At 40.0% G+C, this 25,970-nt stretch overlaps 1 protein-coding gene across 1 annotated transcript in view; it reads left to right on the top strand.

Moving 5' to 3' along the window:
- Positions 1–214: 214 nt before the first annotated feature.
- LOC118118954 (ras and Rab interactor 2) overlaps positions 215–25,970 on the top strand; it is a 43,090-nt gene continuing 17,334 nt past the window's right edge. The window contains exons 1-7 of the mRNA XM_035172536.1: positions 215–436; positions 8,153–8,244; positions 11,462–11,562; positions 17,005–17,215; positions 18,871–18,982; positions 23,758–23,830; positions 25,804–25,895. Of these exons, the coding sequence (XP_035028427.1) occupies positions 8,188–8,244; positions 11,462–11,562; positions 17,005–17,215; positions 18,871–18,982; positions 23,758–23,830; positions 25,804–25,895 (646 nt within the window). The 5' untranslated portion in view covers positions 215–436; positions 8,153–8,187. The remainder of the gene's footprint in view (positions 437–8,152; positions 8,245–11,461; positions 11,563–17,004; positions 17,216–18,870; positions 18,983–23,757; positions 23,831–25,803; positions 25,896–25,970) is intronic.

The following is a 25,970-nucleotide window of genomic DNA, read 5'->3' as shown; positions in this document are numbered from 1 at the left end:
AGATGTATCCCCCACCAACATTATCAATACTAATTATATTGATATCATATCCATTTTAATTTTGCGCTCATAATTATAGTAAATGCGTTGTTATGTTGGGAAATGTATGGTGAATCAACACCACTTTTGTATTTGGATGTTATAGAAATCCTTTATGTTTATTTTATTGTGAAAAACACAAACGGATGTCATCTCCTATTGCGGTGTGCTTTACACAGAGGAGAACAAAGCAGCAGAGCTGAAGACCATGGAGCGAGCCGGGGCAGAAAATAGACTGTGCTCTTACTTTCCTCGCCTCACACTATGAGAAATGTGTCTTAACCATAACAGCAGGTAACAACCTCGACATGGAGCCACTATGGTAGTCACCTTTACAGCATCTTGTCGGAGCTGTGGAGTTTCCCTCTGCCAAACTGGAGCAACACACACTCCATAAGTAAGTATCGTCAAAGTTAGCCGTCCTTTGTGTTGACATGTTTGTCTTCTCAGCTGCGTCTGTCTAACGTCACGTGTGTCTCTGTCTGCTGAGGAAGTCTCTGTTAGTGTGCTCAGTGATAAATCAGTGTAATAAAGCAGGGCTGTGTGAGGAATCCTGCGGGACGTGTTCTACACGTTATTGCCACCTGTTGCGCGAAGTCAGCGTTTGACCAGAACTGACACAATTCCCTTTCCTTGAATGGGAGAGGACATCGACGATAATAGACAGTAATAGACAATACGCTGTCATATAAGTATACAGTACAGTATAGCACATGACTTATGGAAATATGCGAACGTACAGTTCATATTAATGGGTGAAACAAAGCGAAGGAACATTTACTTTAGTTACAGTAAGTGATCAATAGCAGATAAGTTGTCAGTTTATGTACAATTCAGTTCAAAACTCAAGCTTTATTAAATAGATGTATTCGTGGACTTTGTTCCCTGGAAAATGTATGTTTTGTTTCCACTTGCATGGTTGACGGTCTTCAAACACAAGTTTTCCAGCTTCCATGTTGAGTGGTGATTTATGTAGAAAAACTTTTATTACAGCCAGAACTATAAAGGAGCTGTTGACAGGGATCAAATGAGCCTGATAAGAGAGAAAACACTAGATTCAGCAAATGCCATAACATTATTGTTCAGAATTCAGGGGTTACCTCCAATAACCAAAGCAATATGCTCCAAGTCATCATGTCAAGAAAACAATTTGATTCAACCACCCAAAGTCTCATAGCCTGGAGCATAGGTTATGTGGTTCTTTCAAGACTGTGTTTCCTTTTGTCCCTGAATGTTTCCCCTCTCACAGATATGTGTGTCATCTATTGGTTGCATGGTAATTGGACTGGTGTTTTAAAAGTTACTGCCAGGTTATCAGACTGTATCCTTACCCATTATCACTTGTGTATATATTTTTTGTGTATGTGTGTGGGAGAAGCATGAAAAAAAAGCCAGAAATATTTCTTTGTACCGGCCAAGACCCTGGTTTTCCAATCTCCTCAGAAATCTGCTAATGTACTTAGTGCTCAGCGTCTGGAGCAACAACAGACTAGTACTATTGTCTATCGCAAACCAAAATCACAGGTCAGGTATGCAAGATGAGCACATTGGCTTGGTAGCCTGGTTTGTCATGTGACCACTCTCTTTTGAATGTCAAGCTCATTGTATTTGCTCAAGTGGAGTGCCACAGTTATGAGTAAGGGTCATAGTAAAGCGTTGAGCCACAACAAGCTGCCAGAACAGCTTCATTGTGCCTTGGTATTTGTCCTACCCATCTCTGGAAGGAACACTGGTCCTCTTAAAGTTATTCCCTTATTTACTGTTTAGATGTTGGTAATGGAAAGGGCTGTCTATTACATTGGTCCAAAATCTCATAGGTGTTTAGTTTGGTTGAGATCTAGGAACTGTGAAGACATAAGTATCTGCTGTTAGATGATGATTGGTGGATAACCATGGTCTTCGCTAAAACAAGAGTAGGTCAAAATCTTAATCTGTTGGGATGCAGTTATATTTTTTATCACTTAAATAGAACGGTTGTATTTATGATTTGAGAATGCCACAGTTCATTAAGAATATTTCAATTGTAAATTTAGTCAATCACTTAAGTTTGGGTTTTTCCAATTTACTTCAACTTTATTTTTACAGCATCAAAACACAACATACATTATCTCAAGGCAATTTAGGTAATAAGGTGGTGAACTTACAAAATTATAGAGAAATGCAAAGGTTCCCACAAAGAGCAAGCACTTGGTGCCTGTGGAGAAAAAAAAAACCTTTTAGTAGAGATAAATCTCTGGAGCTGGACTCTGTGTGGGTGGAAAAGAGGGGAGAGGAAAGATGTCTAGTTCAGTATATTGCAGTTATTGCTGTTTTTGCTTCTTTCCAGCTGCACTTGAAGTAAGTTTTTATTTTTACTTTTTGCAGCTTGACTTAATGGTATTTAATTAAAATGTGCTTTTCAAATCTGGAAGTTACAGTTTTTTTCTGTTATTATTATTGCAGTTTTGCACAATAAATGCTCTGGAAATACAAGTAATAAAGTTAAGAGTAAAGGAATGGTGGTCTTGCAGTTTCCATGCATACCCTTTGGAAGCATTTATATTGACATTTTAAGAAAAACAAATATACTGTGATATATGTCGTTACTGACCGTGCTTCATGTTATACTGTGATATAAATTCTGGGCCATATAGCCTAGCTATGCTTTCCATTTAAAAGGTAATTAGATGTCACTGGGGTAATATTTCTATGGTTTATACAATGCTCTCTCCTTTAAAATATTGGTGTAAAACATGGGGCTGAAATAACACACAGCACATCTATTCCATATGTTGACCAAAATAAACATACTTTCTTTTCTGAAAATCCATTAAAAACAGGTCAACATGTCTTCAAAAATATTTAAAGAATCCTTGCATATATTTTGCAGTAAATATATGACTGGTTTTATACTATGTGGAGCCATTCCACGTTTTACTTTGGTTAATTACATGAGTGACCTTACCCTGTACCACAACGAGGCATGATTCGATTTAGAAGAAGGGTGTTACCTGATTGTATTCCTGGTAGGGAACTGTAGGCACAGGTGAATGTAGGTAATACAGCACAACAAGTGTGAAAAAGATTGGAGGTGATTAAAAATGCTTTGGAGCACACAGCCAATTTCCATAAAAGTAGTGGAAAAAATGTGAGATTCAGGCAAATTAATCTTTATCCTCTGAATATGGAACAATATATACTTAACAACAACCCGGATCTACAGCCAAACAATTGCACATATTCTTAGTCTGGCTTTACTCTTCACTGATCAAATAGAAGAAAAGACTCATTAACAAAAAAAAACAGTTAAAAATGGCATTGTACCTCATAACAGCATAAATCATAAGAACGTAAATCATATGAAAAATTTACTTTCCATAGTTTTCACCTGGAAGGCAGAAGAACAGTGGCATTCTTCGTTTACCTTCAGAGTGCTCTGCTTCTCGCACAGCAGCTCCAATTGCATCACTTTTTGAGTGCATGTTTGGGAAATGGAAAACAGCAAAAGAGAGCAAGAACATAATGCAGCGTGACAATGCATGCAACATGGCACAAGCAGTGATGGTGTTTGTTGGGTCAAGTCTACGAAGGGTGGCACACATTGTGAAATTGGCTGTACTACACTGACAGTAAGAGGGATATACCTGAAACCGCAGTGTCCACTGGGTGATTAGAGTCTGTGTTTCAAACATGCCAAATATACCCATTTGGCCAGCTGCTGCACTATTACTGAGTTTTGAAATGACCAAGAAAGTTTTTATTAACCCTTGAACTTGCCCGTTACCAGATAGGGCTGGGCGATAAAACAATAGCGATAATTATCGCGATATAACTTTCCCTTGATAGAAATTAAGACACGCCGATACAGCGTCGATATAACTCATCCCATCCATGTTTTGACAGACAACATGAACAGCAAAAGATAATGAGAATAGCGCTGCGCTGAACCAATCATGTGGCTGGAATAACCTTACAGCCACAGGTTAGGTTGACTCCCACAGCACAGAGTGTAGGAGCAGCAGCACATGTGCTAATGTTTGGGCTCAAGCAGAGAGGAGTACGACTCTGCATTGATGCAGTGACTGATCATAGTCATGTTCTCAGCTACGTTCATAGTTTCAGCGGGTTTCCACTGCTGAATAATTATAACCACCGCTGCTTCAGGACAGACTCATTAAAGGTCCGGTCGTCCTGTGTCAGAGTCTCTGTCGGAGTCTGTTTCCTCCTCACTTGTTCTCCGACCTGCGCTCACTTTACACTTTAACAACAAACACCATCACTGATCACAAGTTATTAGGACACGTACAGGACTGACGTTAACTTTGTATTTGTTTGATTCGCTCTAGAGTTTATGAGACAAACGTTTAAACCTGCTACACAACACGAGACATAACGTGACGCATAGTCGGGACATCAGGGTTAAAGTGACGGGAACGATCGAGAGACATGATCCGACATCATTGATTATTAACTATTTTAGAATATAGGACTAGATGGTGATTATCAGTTTGTGTGTGAAGAGGGACAGAGCACACGCGCGCACACACACACACACTACTGCAGGCAGAAGTTCTTCCCACAGATTATGACACAGCAAGTGTTTTAACTCCATTGTTGAAGAAGAAGTGACGCCCCGTTTATCCAGGAACATAAATATGAATTCAGCAGATTTTTATAAAGATCAGTTCTAAGCTTGAGTGATTGGAAAACATCAGACGAGCAGAGTCACTTGTTGACCGGCGGAGAAATGCGCCTCAGTGCAGTGGCGCTGATTTAAGATAAGATACGATAAAACTTTATTAATCCCCACACCGGGGAGATTCAGTTGTTACAGCAGCAGGCACGTCAGAATGACGGGAGATGCACGGGCCCGGTGGCGTGTGTGCCTCCGGGGGGGCAGCGCGAGACCCTAAGCTTGGTCGGGCTGCCGAGGTCGAATGGCTGTACCTGCAACATTTTTACAATCTTTTAAGTGCTGGGTATGCATTGCCTTTCAAATATTTTCATTTGATAATTTAATCATCATTCTTAAATAATTGCTCACTAGGCGTGGAGTTACTGTATCAACAGAGAAGAAAAGGAAGAGGAAAGATTCCACCCAAAAGTGAGTACAGTGAAAATCCAAAGAGTCTGCCAGGCTTCTTAAAGGGTCCATATTGTGTAAAATACATTTTCTGGGCTTTTACTATCCGTAATTACTTGAAGGGGGTCAGTAGGGACCCTCAAAGTATGAAAACAGTCACTCCGCAGACTTTTTCACTCAGTCCATTCGAAGAAATATGTTATCGAAACGTCTCGTTTCATACTTCCTCCCCTGTATGAGTCATACGGGATCGCACTCGTCTCTCAGCCCCACCCAGCCGCTACCAGTCTAGGCTCCGAACCCACCGCCCCACCACCCCTCCACACCGAACGCGACACCAAGCAGACTTGTTGCTGAGCTAGCAGCTTGTTAGCTACCACAGGCTAATAACAACAAACAACACTGTAGAAACACTGCAGCGTGGAGGGATGCAAGGAAGAGAATGTGTCCGTGCACATTCCTCCTAAGAACGTTACTGTTTGAGACCAGCGGTGACGCTTTATTTCTTATGATGTGCCGTGTTGGTGTGCTCACTACGGAGTAACCTAGACGTTACTCCGTATTGAAACTCCGCTGTGAAACTCTGTACTGTAACTTGGGACGTTACTCCTACATTGGCCGACTGTCCTGCTAAAACTTGAACAAACATGAGGACAGTGTAACTTCAAGTTCAGAAACATCCTGTTGTAACCGACTGTAAATATGTGGCTGATCTTCTATAGCTGCAAACATGCGACGTGTCATTCAGCTCTGTTTACAGCCAGAGTGAATGCGCCAGAATGAGACCGGTGATAGGCCTGGTTGCGTGTCACTCAAAGTGCAGTCAGCCAATCAGAGGAGGGGCTCAAGAGGCAGGCAAAAACAGCCTGTTCTGTCTGCAGCTCCAGAGAGAGGCAGAAGAGGAGACATGGAAATACACATTGCAGCAGTTTGTTCGACTTTAAACCACTGATATATCATCTTAGGGGAACCAATACCTCAAATTAAATCCCAGAAAGGTGTAAAATATGGCCCTTTAAAGTAAAGAAATGTCAGTCAGCTTGTTGAAACAGTAAATTAAAAAGCTAACTGTGGCAAAAAAACGTTTGTAATTTTGCAAAAGATTCCACTCATATCTGTAGATCACTTAATATAAAATATGCAGACTGTTGAAAGTCCAGGGCTGTGTGGAGTGTTGCTAGGAAACCGGCAATTCATTTTTCCGTGACTGACAACCACAGGGACCTTCCTGTTTACCAACCCTGGACTGTGAAAGAAAAGACACATGTATTTTTCCAACCAAAACACCCCCAGAAGCCCCCCTGCTGTTTTGTTTTGATAGGAGGGATTGGCCCAACAGAACCCCTCTAGAGGTCTGAGGAGGAAAGGGGGAGAGAGATAGACAAGAGCTTAAGAACAGCCATGTCTCCTGCCTGCTGTCACTCTGTGACCTCTTACTTTCCAGGAAATAGTCCTGTTCTCTCGCTGTCTCCCAGTCTTGCGTGCACAGCCAGAACCACTAAAAAACAGGAAAGACAAATCCAGTCTTTTGAAAACAGTATTTTCCCTTGCCCAACAGCTTGAGTCCTATTTTGATAGGGAATACCCTTTGTCACTGTTCAGTACTCGGTTTTAAATAGTATGCTTATCCCAGAAGGGGAAACTGCACTGAGGCCATGGCACACTGCAGCTGTTGGTTGGAGTCCAAACTAATGACTTGTTTTTGAGGATTAGCTGGTTCATAAGCCACAGTGACACACCCCACCTACTAAATGCTAGAGGATGGTAGAGGAAAGACAATTTTTTTTCCTTGGATAAAGAATTTGTTTCCAAACAATTCTTCAACAGATGCTGCTGCTGAGGAACCCTCTCACCTCATCAGTGCTGAGCCCCATGACTGGCTAATAGGCCTTTGTTGTGTTTTTTATCAGTGGGGGTCAAAACGAGCTAGTATTTTATGATGCCTTATTTGACCATATTTTATAGCTAATGTGATCAACCACACTCAAAGGATACATCATTACTATTACATTTTAGTAGTTTTCTTGTGTTGTTATTTTTGTGATTTTCATGGTCAAGATCTGGTGGCATAAGGATTGCATCTCTGTTATTTGTGGATGATGTGACGGCATTGGCTTCTTTATAGTATAACCGTTGGCATGTACAGTAACAGTTTGATGAGTGTGAACAATCTGAGATAACTGAAAACAATGTTTCTGTTCAGGCAGTGTTGAGATGCTGATTGGATGATGATGGATTTTTCTTCTTACGTGTGTCTTTTTTTAAAGGATTTTGTAAATTGTCTCTGCTTGCTGCCATACAGTTTTCTTGCGGAGGGCAGGTGGTGGTGATGGTCGCTTGCGAAGAACCTCAGCCATTATTGTGTTTACAAGACAAGAGGTCATTATACAAACTATGAGAAGCCCTTCTTTGGGATGGACTAGAGCAGTGGTCACCAAATTCTTTGAGCCCAAGATCACTTTTTAATTCTAAGTGCAAGACAAGATCTACCACCCTTATATCTTCCAAAATCTCCACATAGGACAGTCATATTAATTATTTTTGCATAAATATAAACACATAAAGGCAGTTATGCAACTTTATCTATTTAATGCACAACTATTCACATTAATATCAATTTATATTTACAACATCTGTTCAATGCACAAAATTAAGTTTCTCAGTTCAAAAATATGTTTTGCAGAGGAGCAGCAGCACGATGTTTTTGCATAGGCTTCCCTACATAAGTGTTTTTCCTGTTTACATATTTTTTTCCCAGTTTCAAGAAGGTCACTGTGACCTTTTATGTTTAGCCACTGAAATCTAATCAGTTCATCTTTGTGTCCAAGTGACAACAACTGATCATTGGTTTCCTTAAGGTGGTCTTGAGATACATCACCTTCACGAGAATGGGAAGTACGTACCTGGTGGCATAAAAATATGTCAGAGAAACAGAAATAACGATAGCAATAACATCTTTTCAAAACCATGTTTGACCTCATGAATCTCTTTTGAGAGTGATCTTAACTGGACTTATATAACTGTTACTCTAATGTATTTTTTCCTTCACAGACAGTTCAGCAGACAGAGAGGACTCTACAGACATCATGCCTTCCAGTAATGTCAGTCAACCCTGCAAACAAGAGAAGGGCAGTTTCTTCAAGGTACCTGTCACTACATTTCTGCAATATGTGTTATACATCATTGTTTTTTGTTCTTACAGAACTGACCAGTGCTATAATCATTGCAATTTACACAAAGGTCTCAGGCAAGGCTGCTGACATGTCCGGCACCGGGAGATTTGAGTGGGCTGCTTCAAGCTTTTCTAGTGAGAGGCTAAATTCTGGATATGGTTATTTCATGCCTGTTTGTTCTTGTAAACCTTAATTTCTCCAGGATTGCTTAACAAAAGGAAAATTGAGAAGTGAGCACCAGGCATTGTAAAACTGAGCTGTCATCAAATATTCCCACTTTACCATCTCAATAAATTTAGAATTTTTTGTAATTGGAAATTTTACATTGTGGGTTAAAGATGTGTGATGTCACAAACAGCATTTTATCCATGGAATAGTTCTAGAAATATCTGTCTGTCTGTATGTGGACACATATGCTCGCATATCTCAAAAACCATATGTCATATCGGCTTCACACTTGGCATGTGTGAATAATGTCCCAAGAAAGTGCAGTTTCAAATTTTCAACCTAACTGACGACCACGACAAAGGGTGCATTTACGACAGCTGATGTTTGGGGGTAAAGGTCACTTTTATAGTTTTAAAAGGAAAAGCCACACCTATTCCAAACACGCAGGTTTAGAATGGACACTGCAATAGTAAGTAAAATAAAAGACAGAATACTTAGTAGGAATAAAAGTGTGTTATTAAGATTAAAAACAAAAAAGGAATCATAAGAAAATCTCACCAAAAAAGACAAAAATTAAAAAGAAATAATAGTAAAAAACAAAAAACTGAATTAATGAGAAAAAACGTCCATTCAATCAGTAACAAGCATAGACTCAAGGCACAAAGTGCCACTTGTGCCGCTCACCAAATACGCTCTAAACTTATGAATTTACAATAGCTGATTTCATCTGCAGGCTACATTTTGGTCAGTCTAATTTATTTGCTTGCATAGACATGTGTAAAGCCCTATAGCTGTATCTCCTACCCACCACACGAGCTGAGAAAAAAAGAAACCCCAAAAAATCAAAATTTGTGATTTCCTTGAAAACAGCCGACACATTGTTTCGTGATGCAGCTGATGTGATGTTATGCAACAGAAACATGTCCCAACTCGACAGATAAACGGGAAATGAAACAAATGACGCCAGTATCACACTAAAATTCCAGGATATGAAACAATATTCCTCTGAAACAAAAGCTATCACAGGTTAGCAGATGCCAAAGATGAAGAGCTGCTCCACTTTCTTGTTCTTTCTGGTTATTTAGAATTAAAACAAAATGCTTCCAGATGTTTAATTAATACCAGTGACCTGCTACAAAGTAGGATCTGGTTTCAGGTTTACCTCTGGTTTTTCATTCCTATGAAGCAGTTCACTTCTTACTGGGGTAAATCACCATAGTAACATACACTGCACTTCTCATAAGTTCATGAAAATAGATAAAAAAATCTGTCAACAGATCTAATGGCCAATCAGATCATTGGAAAACCAGTCATTAACCTGCAAGACCCCAACAGGGGCAGATGAGTTTGCAGTGAAGTGAGAACCAAGAAAGAGCAGCAAATCAGTTGAATGTTTTTTGTTTTTCCAGTCTTACACTCTGGTTTTAAAACAGAGCTTCTAACAAAAAGAGGAAAATCACACAAAATAAATACATCAGAACTGTTGACGATGAAACTATGGAGCCCCAAAGGTGACTTGGGCAAAAATGTACGTTTCTGGTACGCACCAGAAAGTACGCACGCGTTATCTATCAGACCATAGCTTGCTATGTTTCTATGTGGAAATGGCAGTGCAGGAGGTAGTTGACTGCGGCAATTCACAGATTCTGACTTTACGTATCAATAACTAATAAGCAAAACATCCTTAAAACACAAGCGAAGCCTCCTTCCGATTTATGTACACAACCAGCTACAGCTTTATTTTCATCAAAACGAGCAGAAATCCGATCTGGGGAAACCATATGCACAGCAGGCAGTGAGCAGGGTCCGTCTACAAACTGCAACTCCGAAAACACATACTGCGAAAAAATTCTATAGCATTACAGCTGTGTAACAATTCACCTTGCTTAGGATGTAAGGGGAAAATTCCATATGCTATTCTAAAGGAGCACGGGTGGATCTGTCACGCTGTGTACGGGCGCCGCCGCCTGACCATCTTACAATAAATGAATAATACTTCCTAGGACCGATAACCTTGTCATCTGGCCCCACCACATATGAAATAATATATATATAATAACGAAATTAACCCAGAACGTTGCATTCAATTATCTGTATTTTCAATAAACCCAATCATACCCACGTAGCACCTGGACGTGTGCCTGCAAACAAAGTCGGGAAAGTGAACACAACCACTCAACTTAAACCGAACGTCGCTGGTCGCTCACCAGCCCGCACAAACAAAACAACCCCCCGTCGAGACCTCACTTCCCCCCATTTATAACATTTGGATATAAAGAAACAAATATATACACAATAATGCATACAATAAACAAATACAGACGGAGATCCAATCCCTTATCCTTATAATTTCAGGCTTCTGACAGATGGATATGCACAGACTATAATATATGTAGGTAACGAGCAGATTTATCTGTCCTCCCTAACACATTTCCTGTACATATAAAGTGCACTTAGGTGTCCTTTACAGCTGTACAGTGTAGAGTCACCCAAATCAATACACACATAGATAGTGTCATCCTGGTCAGACTACAACTCTCACTGGCAAAAATATGCTTTGGCATAATTTGGTGACCCTACTTACTAGCAACAATTAATTATCTTCATAATTATGTCAATTAATATTTTTCCAAAATGAAAATACAATTTAGGTGTGTACTAATTTTGTTGACCCTACACTTCACATGGGTAAAGTTATTAATTATTAGTAATAATAATAAGTCCTCACAATTATGCCTGACTATATTTTTCTAAAATGATTTAGGCAATTAGGTCATTTTCAAGGCTTCAAATTAATATTAATCTGAATTAACTTTAGTTGAAGCTACTGTTGTGATAAAACCTTCTGAAGAACATTGTTCTGACCGTTTAAATAAATCATGAGTTTAACCATCAGGCAGTTTACGGCACAATAAAAACAGTGGAGAGACCTATGCAAACTCCTTGAAGATGAAAAAACACAGTGCAAACAGATCTCTGTCCATGTATTTACTAAGCCATTCTGTCTGTCTCTTTGCAGCTGATCGACTCGTTTGCCTGGGAAATTGGCACACTGAAGAAAGAGATGGGGAAAAAGCCTGAGCCTGCAGAGGGAGACCACAAGACAGATACACTCCTTGGGTGAGTTTGTACTGTGTCTGTGTTAGGGCTGCAACTAACGACTATTCTGATAGTCGATTAATCTATCGATTATTGAATCGATTAATCGACTAATCGGATTATGAATCACACAAATTCTCAATTGCTCTTATTGAGCCATCAGCTTTTAAATTTAGCTTTAGGTTGTTCGCGGCATGTGACGACTGAAAACAAAGACAATAAAGATCGATACTTAATTCAAAAATGTCTTTTAATAAACTTTGCTGCATATTAGGCAACTATTGATACAAAAACAAAGAAAAATCAAGTTTTTGTCCATTTAAAACCAAGGACAGGCAAAGTGCTAATGTAAACAAAGGTACATGGAAAATAGCAGCAATAAAAACATCAACAAACAGTCTTCTTCGGACTGCATAATTGTGATTATGTAAGATCTTATTGAACAATGTCCTGATAAAGCCAGGCTCGTCTTCATTAGGTGCATATACATTTATGAGGGACACTTCTATGCCGTCAATTAAACCATTAACTATAATATATCTCCCCTCGGTGTCTTTATGTACCAGTGTTCGTGTGAAATTAATTTGTCTGTGTATAAGTATGGATACTCCCTTTTTTCTCCCTGACCGGTGTGAAGAGTAATATACTTTATCTGACCAGGACCTTTTCAACTTTTCATGTTCCGCGTCAGATAAATGGGTTTCCTGTAGGAATGCAATGTGACAGTTGGCTTGTTTCATCTGATGCAGGATTTTCTTTCGCTCTAACAGAGCTATGGAGACCTTTGACATTATAACTTATAACTTTTAGTGGGTCCATTACGTATGATATGCAATTTGCATATTTTGGGAGTTTGTGCAGAGAGATGGGAAGCGGAAGTAAACAGTCAGCACATGGGTCATGTATCTTGTTATGTGGAGTGTGGGGAGTTGGACTAGATAATGGAACCAATAGGGATGGGGTAAACAAGGATATTTAAGAAAAACAGATGATGACCTTGTTGTTCTTATATCCAACATAGGATCCCCGGGGAACAGTGGGATCAGAACAGTTGTAACTGCTGTTAACTAACATTAACAACAGTCCGGTGGGACCTAGTCCCTAGCCACTAAGGGCAAGCAGCAACGGTGCACAGTCGAGATTGAATTGACTATGTTGGCTATGGGTGTGCTAAGATAAGGAATAGAGAAGGAAAGAAGAAAAAGAAAAGAAAGTAGACACAGAAAAGGACAGTGTCGAGTAATGGCCATTCAGGCCCCTGCAGTACCTGGCATAGGTCTGTAAAGTCAAACAGCTCCTCATGGTAAAATAGTGTCTGAGTTGCACGCAGAGCTAATAGTCTCCTCTTAGGGTAGCTGCCAGTGAGCAAGTATAGTGGAATGATACAAATAATAATACATTAATAGAAATAGCAGGCACAATATAGGCTATAAGGGTTTGTGTTCTCAGGTGGGATTTGAGTAATATTAAAAAATATATATTTAAATACAAAATAAAGTAGGAAATAATGATGTGCCAATATGTGAAGGTGCAAAACTCACTGGGCAGTCCTTACTGTGATTAACAGTGCTGGTAGGGATACAGCAGCCTCAGTAGATGGGATAACTTTCTTCTGGACATACTCCAAGGCTTTGCTGGGATCCAGAAACTCCTCGTCTTCGTTGTTGTGTGAAATCCGGAATCTGGCTGGGTACAGTAGACCGTAGCGGACTCCTTTCCTTCCTCGTAGGGCCTTCCGTATGTCTGTGAACGGGGCTCTGGCTTTGGCGACACTGGGTGTATAGTCTGGGAAGATAGCGATCCGGTTCCCGTTGTACACCAGCGGTGCTCTGTCTCGGGCTCTCCTCAGGATCTCTACAGCATCTCCGTTATTATGTAATTTAGCGATGATCACTTGTGGTTTCTCCCGGTCTCCTGGTTTCCTGGTGGCGAATGTGCGGTGCGATCAGTCGATCTTTATGTCCCGGTCTATCTGCAGGACTTCTCTGATAACTTTGGCAACTATTTTGGGGGAGCTGGAGTCCGGTTGTTCTTGAATGCCGGCTATTCGGATATTACACCGTCTCGTTCTCCCCTCCATGTCCTTGCATCGGTCTGTTAAAGTTGTCACCTGCCTTTGAAGGCTGGTTACCGTAGCTTGTTGTGCCGCCCCCTTGTTGGACCATGTTGATAAGCCGCCCTTCATGTCTTTTATGTCGGTTTTCATGTGGTGAACTTCTGCTTGGATGGCGGTCGTGTTATTAGCAATTTCGGACTTGAGGGCATTGACATCTTCGCACTTTTAAGTTCCTCTCTTATAATTTTGGAAATCTCTCCCTTTAGGGAATATAAGATGTCCGCTTTATTTCTTTCAGTAGCCATACCTGAGCTTTCACTTCGGGTGGGGGAGGGTTGGTCCGGGTCACCTGGTGGTCTCTGTCTCGTGGTTCTTGTAGGCCGCAATGAGCTACCGCCGGATTTATATTTGTATTTTTGAAGCTTTTCTGCCATTCAAAACGACGTAGCTTGCATAAGTCAGCTTTTGGCCTCTTTGTGTTGTCCTCGTGAGCTTTGAGGCTGGTATTTATGTAATAGTAGCTGCTTTTTGATGAAAATATTGTCGGTTCTGCAGGAGCACTGAAATTTGTGTCTTACTCCATATCTTGCTCACTAGCGACCTCTCTCTACTAAAATAGAGGTTTGAATGACGTTTTTATTGCTCAGCCTTTAATTTGCGGTAATTATTTTTATTTTCGATAAGTCGCCCAACTCGCGCTTTTTTGATGGACCCCCAACAGCCGCAAGTAATCGAGGTGATGGTGTACCTTTGTGTGGACATACATCCTACTCTCACTGCTGTAAAAAGTTAGCCTACTGTATACAAATAAACTTGGTATTAAAATGAAAATGGCTTCAGTGTAACAAGTAATCAATATGCTAGGTAATGACAAAGACGTTCAAAAACAACAGAAAGTCATAGGTTTACGTTTCTGGCAGACAATGTTCCCAACTGGCTGCATTCAGGGTCCAGCTGAGCTAGGCTTGCCTAGTCTTGTTTTCAACTACATTTAAGTTCCCTGTTATAGGCTAACTTTTGCTAAATTCCCGAGCTTAACTTCCCATGGAAAGTTTCAGAAAATTAACCCTAATTGTTAGCCATGGTTTCTTTGCTGGATATTTGAAAAAGTGGTGGATATGGAGCGACGTCTGCGAGCTAGTTCAGGCAGCCAACTCGAGCTTCGCTGCTCCAATCATGTGACATATATCATGTGACATACCTCACTCTCCACAACCATCTATAATACAAACCCACCTTATCAGGTGGTCTATTTAAGCAGAGATAAATTTCCCATCATCCCCTTGGCTCGCACTGCTGCTGCAGTATTGCTACCAGTTGCTACAGCCCCTCCACCACCCCAGCATCCACCTGTAGGCTCCGACGGGGGGTTACAAGTATTTGTTCATCACTCCCATCATTCCTGTGTATCATATGGGGGAGTGATTAAGTTGGAGCCTAGTAGCCAAACACTAAACCTGTTCTACTTCTGCAATAAACATTTGAACGTGAGTTGTCTGACTGAACTGCATTCAAATACTTCTGCACTAAATCTTTAATGACAACACTGGCTTTAAAACACCAGGCCTATGTGCTTAACACAATGATTGCTGCAGTATACTCCAAAACTCCAAGGGGCGTACACGCCCAGACACCAAACATTCTGTGAAGAAGCATGAAGAAGTCAGCCATTTTTACCATCACATCACAAACCAACATGACTACACGCACACAGCCCTCTGTTGCCCAAGGTTACAGCGTCTCACATTGTAGGAACTGCTGATCTGTGTATGGCTGTTAAAAGGGAAAAGTGTCCACCGTTATGTCTGTGTCTCGTTTTGATCAACCGTTCATACAGCATGGAAAAGTTCATACAGGAAGCACACACAAGAGCTCGAACAGTTTGTAAGAGAGACTGGACTTTGAGTGTGCAAGCGGCGAGCGCTGTACACCAAGAACACAAGAGAGCAGGGGTCGTGTGCCATCGTCGGGGGCAAGGTGAGGTTGTGGTCTGAACTGTCATGTAATGCTCAGTAAACAGTGGTGTTGAATTTTACTAAAAAATCTGACAATAACAAGTTAATAAAAAGGTACATTAAGTGTGTTTACCCCCTACTACAGCCCTGTTTGAATGTTAGATACTACCCTGTGTCCCAGCCGGTTGGCAGTTTGATTTAATGTGTGTGACAACCAGCAGAGAGCGCTCTTGATAGGCCTCTTGACAGGTGTTTGCTTTTGTGTTTTGTGCAATGTTGTGTGAAGTGTGATGAGTAGATACTTACACATAGCAGTCCGAGTTATTTCAAGAATCAGCAGGATGTATTGATGAGTTTGCCAGGATCTGTTATGTAGTGACTGTCTGAACCTAACTATCAATCTCTTAAACTTAGAAAAACACCCTCCAGATTCCACAAACCAGATTCTACAGCGGCATTGTTTCTGTGGTATTCAGAAGGTACCTGTTAGATGTTGAGGAAGTGTGAAAGAATCTGGTCGCTGTGACCCTGTGAAAAAATTCCACTTCTTCATCTGCTTTTGAATTATTTGTCTGGAAGTCTCCACAATATTTTTTTTTAAGTTTGCTTCTGTTACTGTTAGTTGAACCAGTTCATTCACAGTGTGTGTGTGTGTGTGTGTGTGTGTGTGTGAACTATTATTAGTAGTAGATTAGTGTATTTATATACATCCACTCTACTACAGTTCAAAGGGGAAATATTGAGGTCCCTCCTTTTATTTGACAACTAAAACTGTTTACCGATAAAATAGACGGTATGATTGTAGCCCTGTGTTTAGATTACACATAATGCAGCATAATTTAGAACAGGTTTATTTTTAGTGAACGCTACTGACACATATATGCACCAGTGCTAAAGATAGTATGACACTCACAAGGTTTAAGTTTGAATCATTTTGCTACTAATCCTACTTCTACCACTGCCAATGTATATCATTAGGAAACCGGGAAGATATTTTAGTTAATTTATATAGTGCAGAGCCACAACTCACTCTGTTGAAGTTCACCTGCAGCTTCCTCTGGAGCAATAACAGCCCCATGTTGCCCTTAGCTCTACATCTACCAAGTTTCTTTCCCCTTTCTTTGCAAATGGCAGTAGAAATCAGGAAACTGTCGATTCTTGTGTTTGTGCAGGAACATGTTCTGTTCTATTTTGGTGGCAATAGTCATTATGAGCACGTGTTCAATCTTTGTAGGCTCCAATAATCAAGTCTATCACAAGCTTCACTTTAATAAAGAACTGTTTCCCCTTTCTTCAGAAAGGGAGGATACAGAATAATTACAATAGATACAAAATAGTAAACTAATGAATAATGGAGATAAATCCTTTCACATTTCTGTCATACTGTAATCCTGTGAACAGTTGCCTTAGTTACAAAATTCAGAGGTAATCCTGGTGTGTCCTTGTTTTCAGGCTGGGTGAGGAGGTGGGAGGTCTCTTCCTGCAGGCATCGCCTTGCGCTGGGATTGGTCCGGGACTAGCTCGGGTGAGAGATTCGGGCTACGACTCCCTCCATCTCCGGCTCAGTGTTCTGGACAGACTGGTGCATACACATGCTGTGTGGTTACAGCTGTGTCTCAGCCACCAGGATGCCACCATCATGCTACAGAACCAGCCCACAGGGGTGAGGGAACAGCAGCGACTGCGGCTTCTTGTATTCAATGCTTTCACTCTGCTTTCAAAGTTCAACAAACACACATAGAAACAGTAAACACAACAAAAGAAACAAAATGCAATACAGTACAACACCATAAACCACATCCTCCTTAATCACTGCTACAATTACCTCTTCAACACTTTATAGGTGTATAACAGACAATGAGACCAGATGACTATGTTTCTCCATAGCTCAAAAGAGATTTATGTATGTTTGGTAGAGTTGTTGTGATAAGGTGCGCAGTTACCTATTACCTAAAAAAGGGCATGTCCAGAGATATTATAAACCCTCTTTTTTTAGGAATGCTGATAAACAATGGCCACTCAATTTTTCCTTTTCAATCAATCAATCAATACAATTTTATTTGTATAGCCCATATTCACAAATCACAATTTGTCTCATAGGGCTTTAACAAGGTGTGACATCCTCTGCCCTTAACCCTCAACAAGAGTCAGGAAAAACTACTAAAACTTTAACAGGGTAAAAATACCGTAGAAACCTCAGAGAGAGCCACATGTGAGGGATCCCTCTCCCAGGACGGACAGAAGTGCAATAGATGTCACGTGTAAAGGAGAACATCAGCAGGATAAGGGTATTTGCAGCATTGATTAGAATAAACAGTTTGTACCATAATGGAAGTTAAATGAATTGATGGATTATTGTCAGTAATGGTTGAGTATCTGAGGAGAAATATTATATATCAAGCAGTGTTGTTGTAATCATAGTCCATGGTCAGCAGCCAGCAAGATCATGATCCACCATCAAGATCGGATGCCACTATAGTCCACAGTCATTGTCCACTGTGTGTGGACGAATGTTCAATATATGTATTTCATGATCTCTTGCCAATTTTTCATAGCTGTCAGGATGTCTCTGCTTGGCCACAAATATAGATGAACTGGTCTTGAAATATAAAAGTCATAAATGAAAGATAAAAGTCATAATATTCCATCTATCATTACTGGTGCAAATATTCGTCAGTAGAATTGTTTTCAAGTAGTTTGAGTGAGCGCTACTTTTAAGTCATGGTACATTACACACCAGTTGGCAGTGTAATGTATACACAGGCCTTATACAGTTTAATGTAAACCCTCTTACATTATATTTTACTTGTAAGAAACTGAAATTGTCAATTAAATGGAGGGAGTCGAGGGACCTCATCCTTTACTTTTGGGCTTGTAGAAGAGTGGAAGTATAGAATAACTGATACACTACTATGAATATTTTTCCACCCTCCCACTTAAACACACACATAAATACACACACACTCACACAAAAACAAAACAATGGTGTTTATCCTGAATCTGTGTTTAGTTTGACAAAAAGTCAAAGCCATTAGCTTAAACTATGAGAGGCACTGACTGTGAGTGCCACAGTGTTTAAGCTGATGTTTTCACTATAACTTGACCAACCAATCATAGTGTGTCTTCCACTATCATTTTTTGTTCAAATCATATACATCAAAGATAATAGATAATACATGTTGGAAGACATGTATCTATTAACTAACCTTGCCATATTACAAATCTTTCACAAATCTCAAAAATAACAATGCAGTTCATCACTATTGAGGGAACTTTATTTGTTGTATGTTCTGATTCATGTCCTCTCCTGGCCTGCAGATGTTTGTGGTGAGGAAGTCAGCCAGTCTGCAGAGGAAAGTTATATCTCTTCGGATGGACAAAGACTCTGCAGTTCCTGTCAAAGACTTCCCTGTGAAGGAGAGCCAGTACAGTGAGCATCTTGGAACTCTGTTCATATGCCTGTTTTTATGTTGCTGTTTTTTGTTCTTTGAAATACACAAGGCTGCCAAACAGGTTTCCTCCTCCAGAAATTTCAAGCAGGAGCTATAGACAGTGGAATGAAGTTAGTAAGTGATCAGGGGAAATCCATTTGCAGTCTGTCTCCACCCCACAAAGGTTCCTTTGATTACACACAAAAATATTTGTCTCAGTTCCTGAGCTGGAAAGGCCAGGCAGCTAGATTTTGGACAAAGTACTTGTACTCATGACATTGTCATTAATACGGAAACCTGTAATTATCATATAGGCCTTAATCACTGAGGCACACATACAGTATAAAATACAGAATACACAAATTAAGTTTTTTAAATGCAATGAGAAAATGCAAAGTATATCTCCTGCTTCAATTTTTGTTATTTTCTCCATCTCCAACTATTCAGGTTTTGTGCTATTTAGTGAAACTGACATTCACCATAAGAGTTCAACAGTAACATAACTATTAACTAACTCAAGCAAAAAGAAGCTTGTTCAAAGTAACCCACTTTTACTCCAATCAAACAGTGTCACCAAACATTCTGACTTCATATCGACTGCAAATTAGTCCACATTGATTTTCTACTTTTCTTTACTGTTTCTAATGGGTAAAATGCTAGTTCTACTTAGAACTGTGCACAGTGCATTGATTCATACAGCTCTTCCATATCTCTCTCTCTCTCTCTCTCTCTCTCTCTCTCTCTCTCTCTCTCTCTCTCTTTCTTTCTTCTTTCTTTCTTTCTTCTTTCTTTCTTTCTTTCTTTCTCTCTCTCTCTCTCTCTCTCTCTCTCTCTCTCTCTCTCTCTCTCTCTCTAACAAACAAACAAACAAACAAACAAACAAACAAACAAACAAACAAACAAACAAACAAACAAACAAACAAACAAACAAAAACATTGATGATGGACCCTCTTCGCCATGCACACTCTGAATCAAAACATGATGATGCGTGGGATGAAGAGTTGTCGTAGGTTACAGTAGAGGAGACAGGGAGTGGAAAAACAGATGCTATTTCTTGAACTCTGACAATGAGTATGTTTTGTCAATCCAGACGAACCTTTATCAACTGAAGAGTAAAAAGTGCTCTGGAACCATCTGAACCAGACATATTCGCAAAACAGAACATGTAGAAACTTAACAAATCAAATGTCGAAAGGCCGAATGGTACATACATTTTTAATATTTCAATGCCTCAGCCCGTGCTGCCGTAGCAGCTCAAGCTGCAAGAGAGGGTCGGGAAGGGATAGCGGTTGCTGATGTAGAGAGAGACATAGGCGAAGAAGAGGTGGACTGCAGCCATTTGGACTAATGAGAATTCCTTTTCCAATAATTTGATGTAGTAATATCTCAATTACCCAGCCCCTAATATTCACATAAAAGTGGTGTTTGGAAATGCACATTTATTTAGATTTTTTATTCAAATATTAAAGTTTGGATAGACCTGGTTAGTGGGACACATCACTCAGTTCATGTGTAAGCTTAACTGTAACAATGACAATGATTGCTCTATATTTTTCTGCATCCATCTTTCCCTCTATCCTGACAAGTCTCCCAGTCCCTGTTGTAGAAAAGCATCCCCACAGCATGATGCTGCCACCACCATGTTTGACTGTACATGTAGGTATGGTGTTAATGAGGCGATGCTCAGTGCCTGGTTTCCTCCACACACGCCTTTATTTTTAATAAATTAACAAAACACTCCAAAAAACAGTTTTTGCTTTGTCATTGTGGAGTATTGTGTGTAGATGAGAAAACCTTCAGAATGCACTATACACTACCGTTCAAAAGTTTGGGGTCACTTAGAAATGTCCTTATTTTTCAAAGAAAAGCTTTTTCAATGAAGATAACATTAAATTAATCAGAAATACACTCTATACATTGTTAATGTGGTAAATGACTATTCTAGGTGGAAACGTCTGGTTTTTAATGAAATATCTACATAGGTGTATAGAGGCCCATTTCCAGCAACTATCACTCCAGTGTTCTAATGGTACATTGTGTTTGCTAATCGCCTTAGAAGACTAATGGATGATTAGAAAACCCTTGTGCAATTATGTTAGCACAGCTGAAAACTGTGTTGCTGGTGAGAGAAGCTATAAAACTGGCCTTCCTTTGAGCTAGTTGAGTATCTGGAGCATCACATTTGTGGGTTCGATTATACTCTCAAAATGGCCAGAAAAAGAGAACTTTCATGTGAAACTCGCCAGTCTATTCTTGTTCTTAGAAATGAAGGCTATTCCATGCGAGAAATTGAGAAGAAACTGAAAATTTCCTACAACGGTGTGTACTGCTCCCTTTCAGAGAACAGCACAAACGGGCTCTAACCAGAGTAGAAAGAGAAGTGGGAGGCCCCGGTGCACAACTCAGCAAGAAGACAAGTATATTAGAGTCTCTAGTTTGAGAAATAGACGCCTCACAGGTCCTCAACTGGCAGCTTCTTTAAATGGTACCCGCAAGACGCCAGTGTCAACGTCTACAGTGAAGAGGCGACTCGGGATGCTGGCCTTCTAGGCAGAGTGGCAAAGAAAAGCCATATCTGAGACTGGCCAATAAAAGAAAAGATTGATATGGGCAAAAGAACACAGACATTGGACAGAGGAAGATTGGAAAAAGTGTTATGGACAGACGAATCAAAGTTTGAGGTGTTTGGATCACACAGAAGAACATTTGTGAGACGAGAGGAGATGAAAAGATGCTGGAAGAGTGCCTGACGCCATCTGTCAAGCATGGTGGAGGTAATGTGATGGGCTGGGGCTGCTTTGGTGCTGGTAAAGTGGGAGATTTGTACAAGGTAAAAGGGATTTTAAATAAGGAAGGCTATCACTCCATTTTGCAACGCCATGCCATACCCTGTGGACAGCGCTTGATTGGAGCCAATTTCCTCCTACAACAGGACAATGACCCAAAGCACACCTCCAAATTATGCAAGAACTATTTAGGGAAGAAGCAGGCAGCTGGTATGCTGTCTGTAATGGAGTGGCCAGCGCAGTCACCAGATCTCAACAGCTAGAAGGTCTGCAATGCTGTAATTGCTGCAAATGGAGCATTCTTTGACGAAAGCAAAGTTTGAAGAACAAAATTAATATTTCAAATAAAAATCATTATTTCTAACCTTGTCAATGTCTTGACTATATTTTCTATTCATTTTGCAACTCATTTGATAAATAAAAGTGTGAGTTTTCATGGAAAACACAAAATTGTCTGGGTGACCCCAAACCTTTGAACGGTAGTGTATGTCTTGATGGTTTGGTGCAGCTCAACAAAATAAAAGCACACCCTGGCCTATATATGTATATATGTATGTAAATGCTTCTTAGACAGGCTCCATACCAAAATATACTTTTTGTACTTGTCTGTACTGTAGTGTTTTTGAAGCAGAGTCACATGGAAATCTTATCCAGTGCGTCTGAGATTTCAATACACTAAAGCTTTTATCACTTTTAAGCCCGTTTGTTGTTCTTTTCTTCTTTGCTCTGTTCTATTTTCAGTCTCTTGAAAAACTGGGTATTTCCACAAGCCTAAACCAAACATCACTAATGTGTACTGTCCTCTGTTGTACCTGCGTTCTCACATTTGACTGCGTCAGCACCAGACTGGAATTTCCTAATGCTTGCGTAGTGAAGATATATGCTGCGTGTGAAGGACCACCCACTGCAGCTACTGCTGATAATGGGTGTATATTGAATAGTAAGTGACATTTAAGTTTGGAGCTGTCAGTCTTGAGTGGAGCAGAGACAGTTAATAAAAGAACTACTCACAGCAGTGGGTTGTGCCGAACAGATACACACTTCTGTGTATGTCTCCTCAAAATGAGAAAAACCTTAGGATGTATATACACTTTATAGAAGTTGAGCATTAAACAGTTTTACTTTTCCTCTCCCCAAATGCCTGAAGGAGTTTTACAATCCCACCAGTGTGTTCGGATGTCACTGCAGGCTTTTGTTTTTGCAGTGCAGGAGCTTGCTCGGTGTTAACCCTTTCCAGTTGCACTTGCCATAGCTCAAACTCAGCAGCGATACCATGTACAACAATGGCTAATTGTGTGGTGTTTGTTTTGTCTGTTGTTTCATTGCAGGCCAGAAACAAAAAGCTGTGTTCTGTGTTTGAACAATTTTATTGCAGCGCCACAGCATTAACTTTACATAAGAGCTTTGTCTTTGTAACTTATCCAGTTTAGAGGCTTCTTTCCAGTTGTACCGGTGCTGAGATGTGACTTTTCATCACTGCAACTGCATCCCTTTACACTAGACACACTGGGATGTCTTTTACTTTTTGTCCATTTCTTTTGGAAAGTGCATCAACTTTTTTTCTTGACATTCGCCAATTTGTTGTTTGTTTTAGCGATGACAAGTAACAACTACATTTTTATTCATCCTGACCGGGATCTGACAGGCATCCCATCAAGTGGGAACCAACCTGAAGGACATGTTAGTGGACAGTTTTATGTAAAAAAAAAATTATCCGAGGAAAAAGTAATTGCAATTATGAGAAGATTACGTTACGTTTTTTTGGGATCTATGAATGGTCTGAATATAGCCTGGACGCCACAGGTTCCTCAGACCTGGTCTACAGTCCGTAATTATTTGCATAAAGGCTAACAGAGTTTATCCTATTTTAGAGGGGTGTAAGGTTAATCAGATTAAGTTAAATGTTAACAGGGATGAATTCATTGTGAATAGTCACTTGTGATTAATTATTTTATCATAATTTTTGGTTGTTTCTTTGTTCCTGCAGCTTTCTCTCTGGAGGGATCAGGCCTGAGCTTTGCAGACCTTTTCCGTCTTGTGGCTTTCTGCTGCATCAGCAGGTGACTTCATCATTCACACTTACTCAGGATTACACAAAGAAATGCAAACCACTCATGTGATCCATGTTTAACCTGTGTATTTAACACTGTTTAGTATACAACCATAATCCGGTTATCTATCAGCATCTGAGGCATACAAACTGAAAAGATTGAAAGAGGTGAGGGGGTTTTGTTCTCTTTAGGACCAAACAACAACACAAAAAAGTTAAACATTTCTAATTGTTCCTGGGATATGACGGGGGCCTGCTTTTGTTTGTGACAGATTTGTACCACATACTGTTTCTTTTGTATTTACACAAAAATGGGATACTAAGTGCAATACACAACAAGGTGCAATTAAGTACATTTATGTATATGATAAAAAGATACAAGATAAAACTAGCCATGATTATATTCAAACACTATTGTACGTTGTATCATAAAACTTTCAACACAGCAAACCTGCAAAAACAAAGACGTGTCATAAAAAGAAAAAAACATTCCACAAACCTTGATCCAAACACGGAAGCAGAGATGCATTAATTGATAGTCAGACACTTCAAATAGAATTACATGACTTGTGCACAACAAGTGCATAACAAGTTGTCACGTGTTTTGGTGAGTTTTGTATTAGCTTTTCTCAACAGTGTGGGGTGATCTTGATACAGTTTAATGACTGAATTGAGGTAGTAAAGATTCCTTTAATGCAGTGTCACCAGTACCAGATGACAGTAACATGTTACCTGTCAGATGTACTTTAACACACTATTTATTATTAACCTCACATCTAGATAATGCCCCAATTGTATTAATGAAGTCAGCTTGAAGTTCTGTTGAAGTCTATGAAGTGTGTGGAATACAGTAAGAAAAAGCAATTTTTGCTCTGTACGGATCTTTGGCACCTGCAGGGTAAGCCATGTTTGTGATTGGGTAAAATGACAACATTCCAGGACATCAAGTCAGAGAGGTAGATGGAGAGCTTTTCTAAATTAGCTTTGTACGTAAAGATAAATAAATGCTGATCCCCCTTCACTAAAGGAGCAGGGAGGCCAATTTTGTTGTAGAATTGGCAATGGTGTGTCCCATAACTATCTCCAGAAATAAATCTAAGTTTTGAGGTTTGAGGGTGGAGCTTGCTGCCCGTCAATAAATAACGTCACCATGCTCTGGAACTGAAAAGAAAACTGCTACATCAATTCTTTGGAGAATGTCTGCAGAAATGGGTCCGGACTTTCTACAGAGTTTACACATGAACAACTCATCAGGAGATTCTCTGTTAAGTTCACAACAACACAGATATCTCCTTGGTGTTAAGAAGGGGAGTGGTGCACCATGCAGAGGCAGGACATAACATAGTTATTCCCGCTGCAGAGATCACGATGTTAGAAATGTCATTAACACACCCAATCTGTCATTGTGAATCACGGAGGATCTCCTGCTGTATTTTCACATCGCCGTCTTCAGACAATGTAAGAGTGAGAGTGACTTTCTGCTGAGTTTTTACTAGAGAGCAGGCCAGGGAAACTGCAGAAAGTCCAGAGGCGCTCTCACTAAGACATTTGTGTTCTCACAATACAGCCCTCTGGAGAATGTCTGGATGTTCTCTGGAGTTCAATGTATGTGCGAAAGCAGTTTATTACTCAATCATTTAATAATTTAAAGTGTCCAGTTTTCACAGAGAGATGAGACTATAATCCTTCAGAAATCTTTAGGTATAAGTTTTAGTTTTGATCACTCAAGTGTCCATGGGGGAATTTACAACCTTTGTAAACTACGATGTAAAACCTCTGAAAGGTCTTGTTAAATACTCAGAGGTAGGGGAGCAGCAGGAACATTTCACCCTCCGGCCAATAACCAAGTCTCACTCCTCTTTTACAACTCAGTGACTCACTCACACACTTCTAGGAATAGGTTTTGAGTCCCACCAATTTTCATCCACTTTTTCCTTTACCAGTTTTTCTAACTTTCACTCTTATCTTTTTCTCTTTTCCTAGGGATGTGTTGCCCTTCACTCTGAAGCTTCCAGAGGCTATCGCTTCAGCCAGAACATCTGCAGATCTTGAGGAGGTTGCTAAACTTGGATCAGGTTTGTGGTTTAATATATTTTATCTTTGTGGGGCAATCATACATGGAGGAAGTCTGTTAAGTGACGATAGACTGA

The sequence above is a fragment of the Hippoglossus stenolepis genome, chromosome 12 (genome assembly GCF_022539355.2).
Source record: "Hippoglossus stenolepis isolate QCI-W04-F060 chromosome 12, HSTE1.2, whole genome shotgun sequence".
In the NCBI taxonomy this organism is placed as follows: domain Eukaryota; kingdom Metazoa; phylum Chordata; class Actinopteri; order Pleuronectiformes; family Pleuronectidae; genus Hippoglossus; species Hippoglossus stenolepis.
Note: the sequence above shows the minus strand (reverse complement) of the source record. Positions and strands in the feature narration are given on the sequence as shown.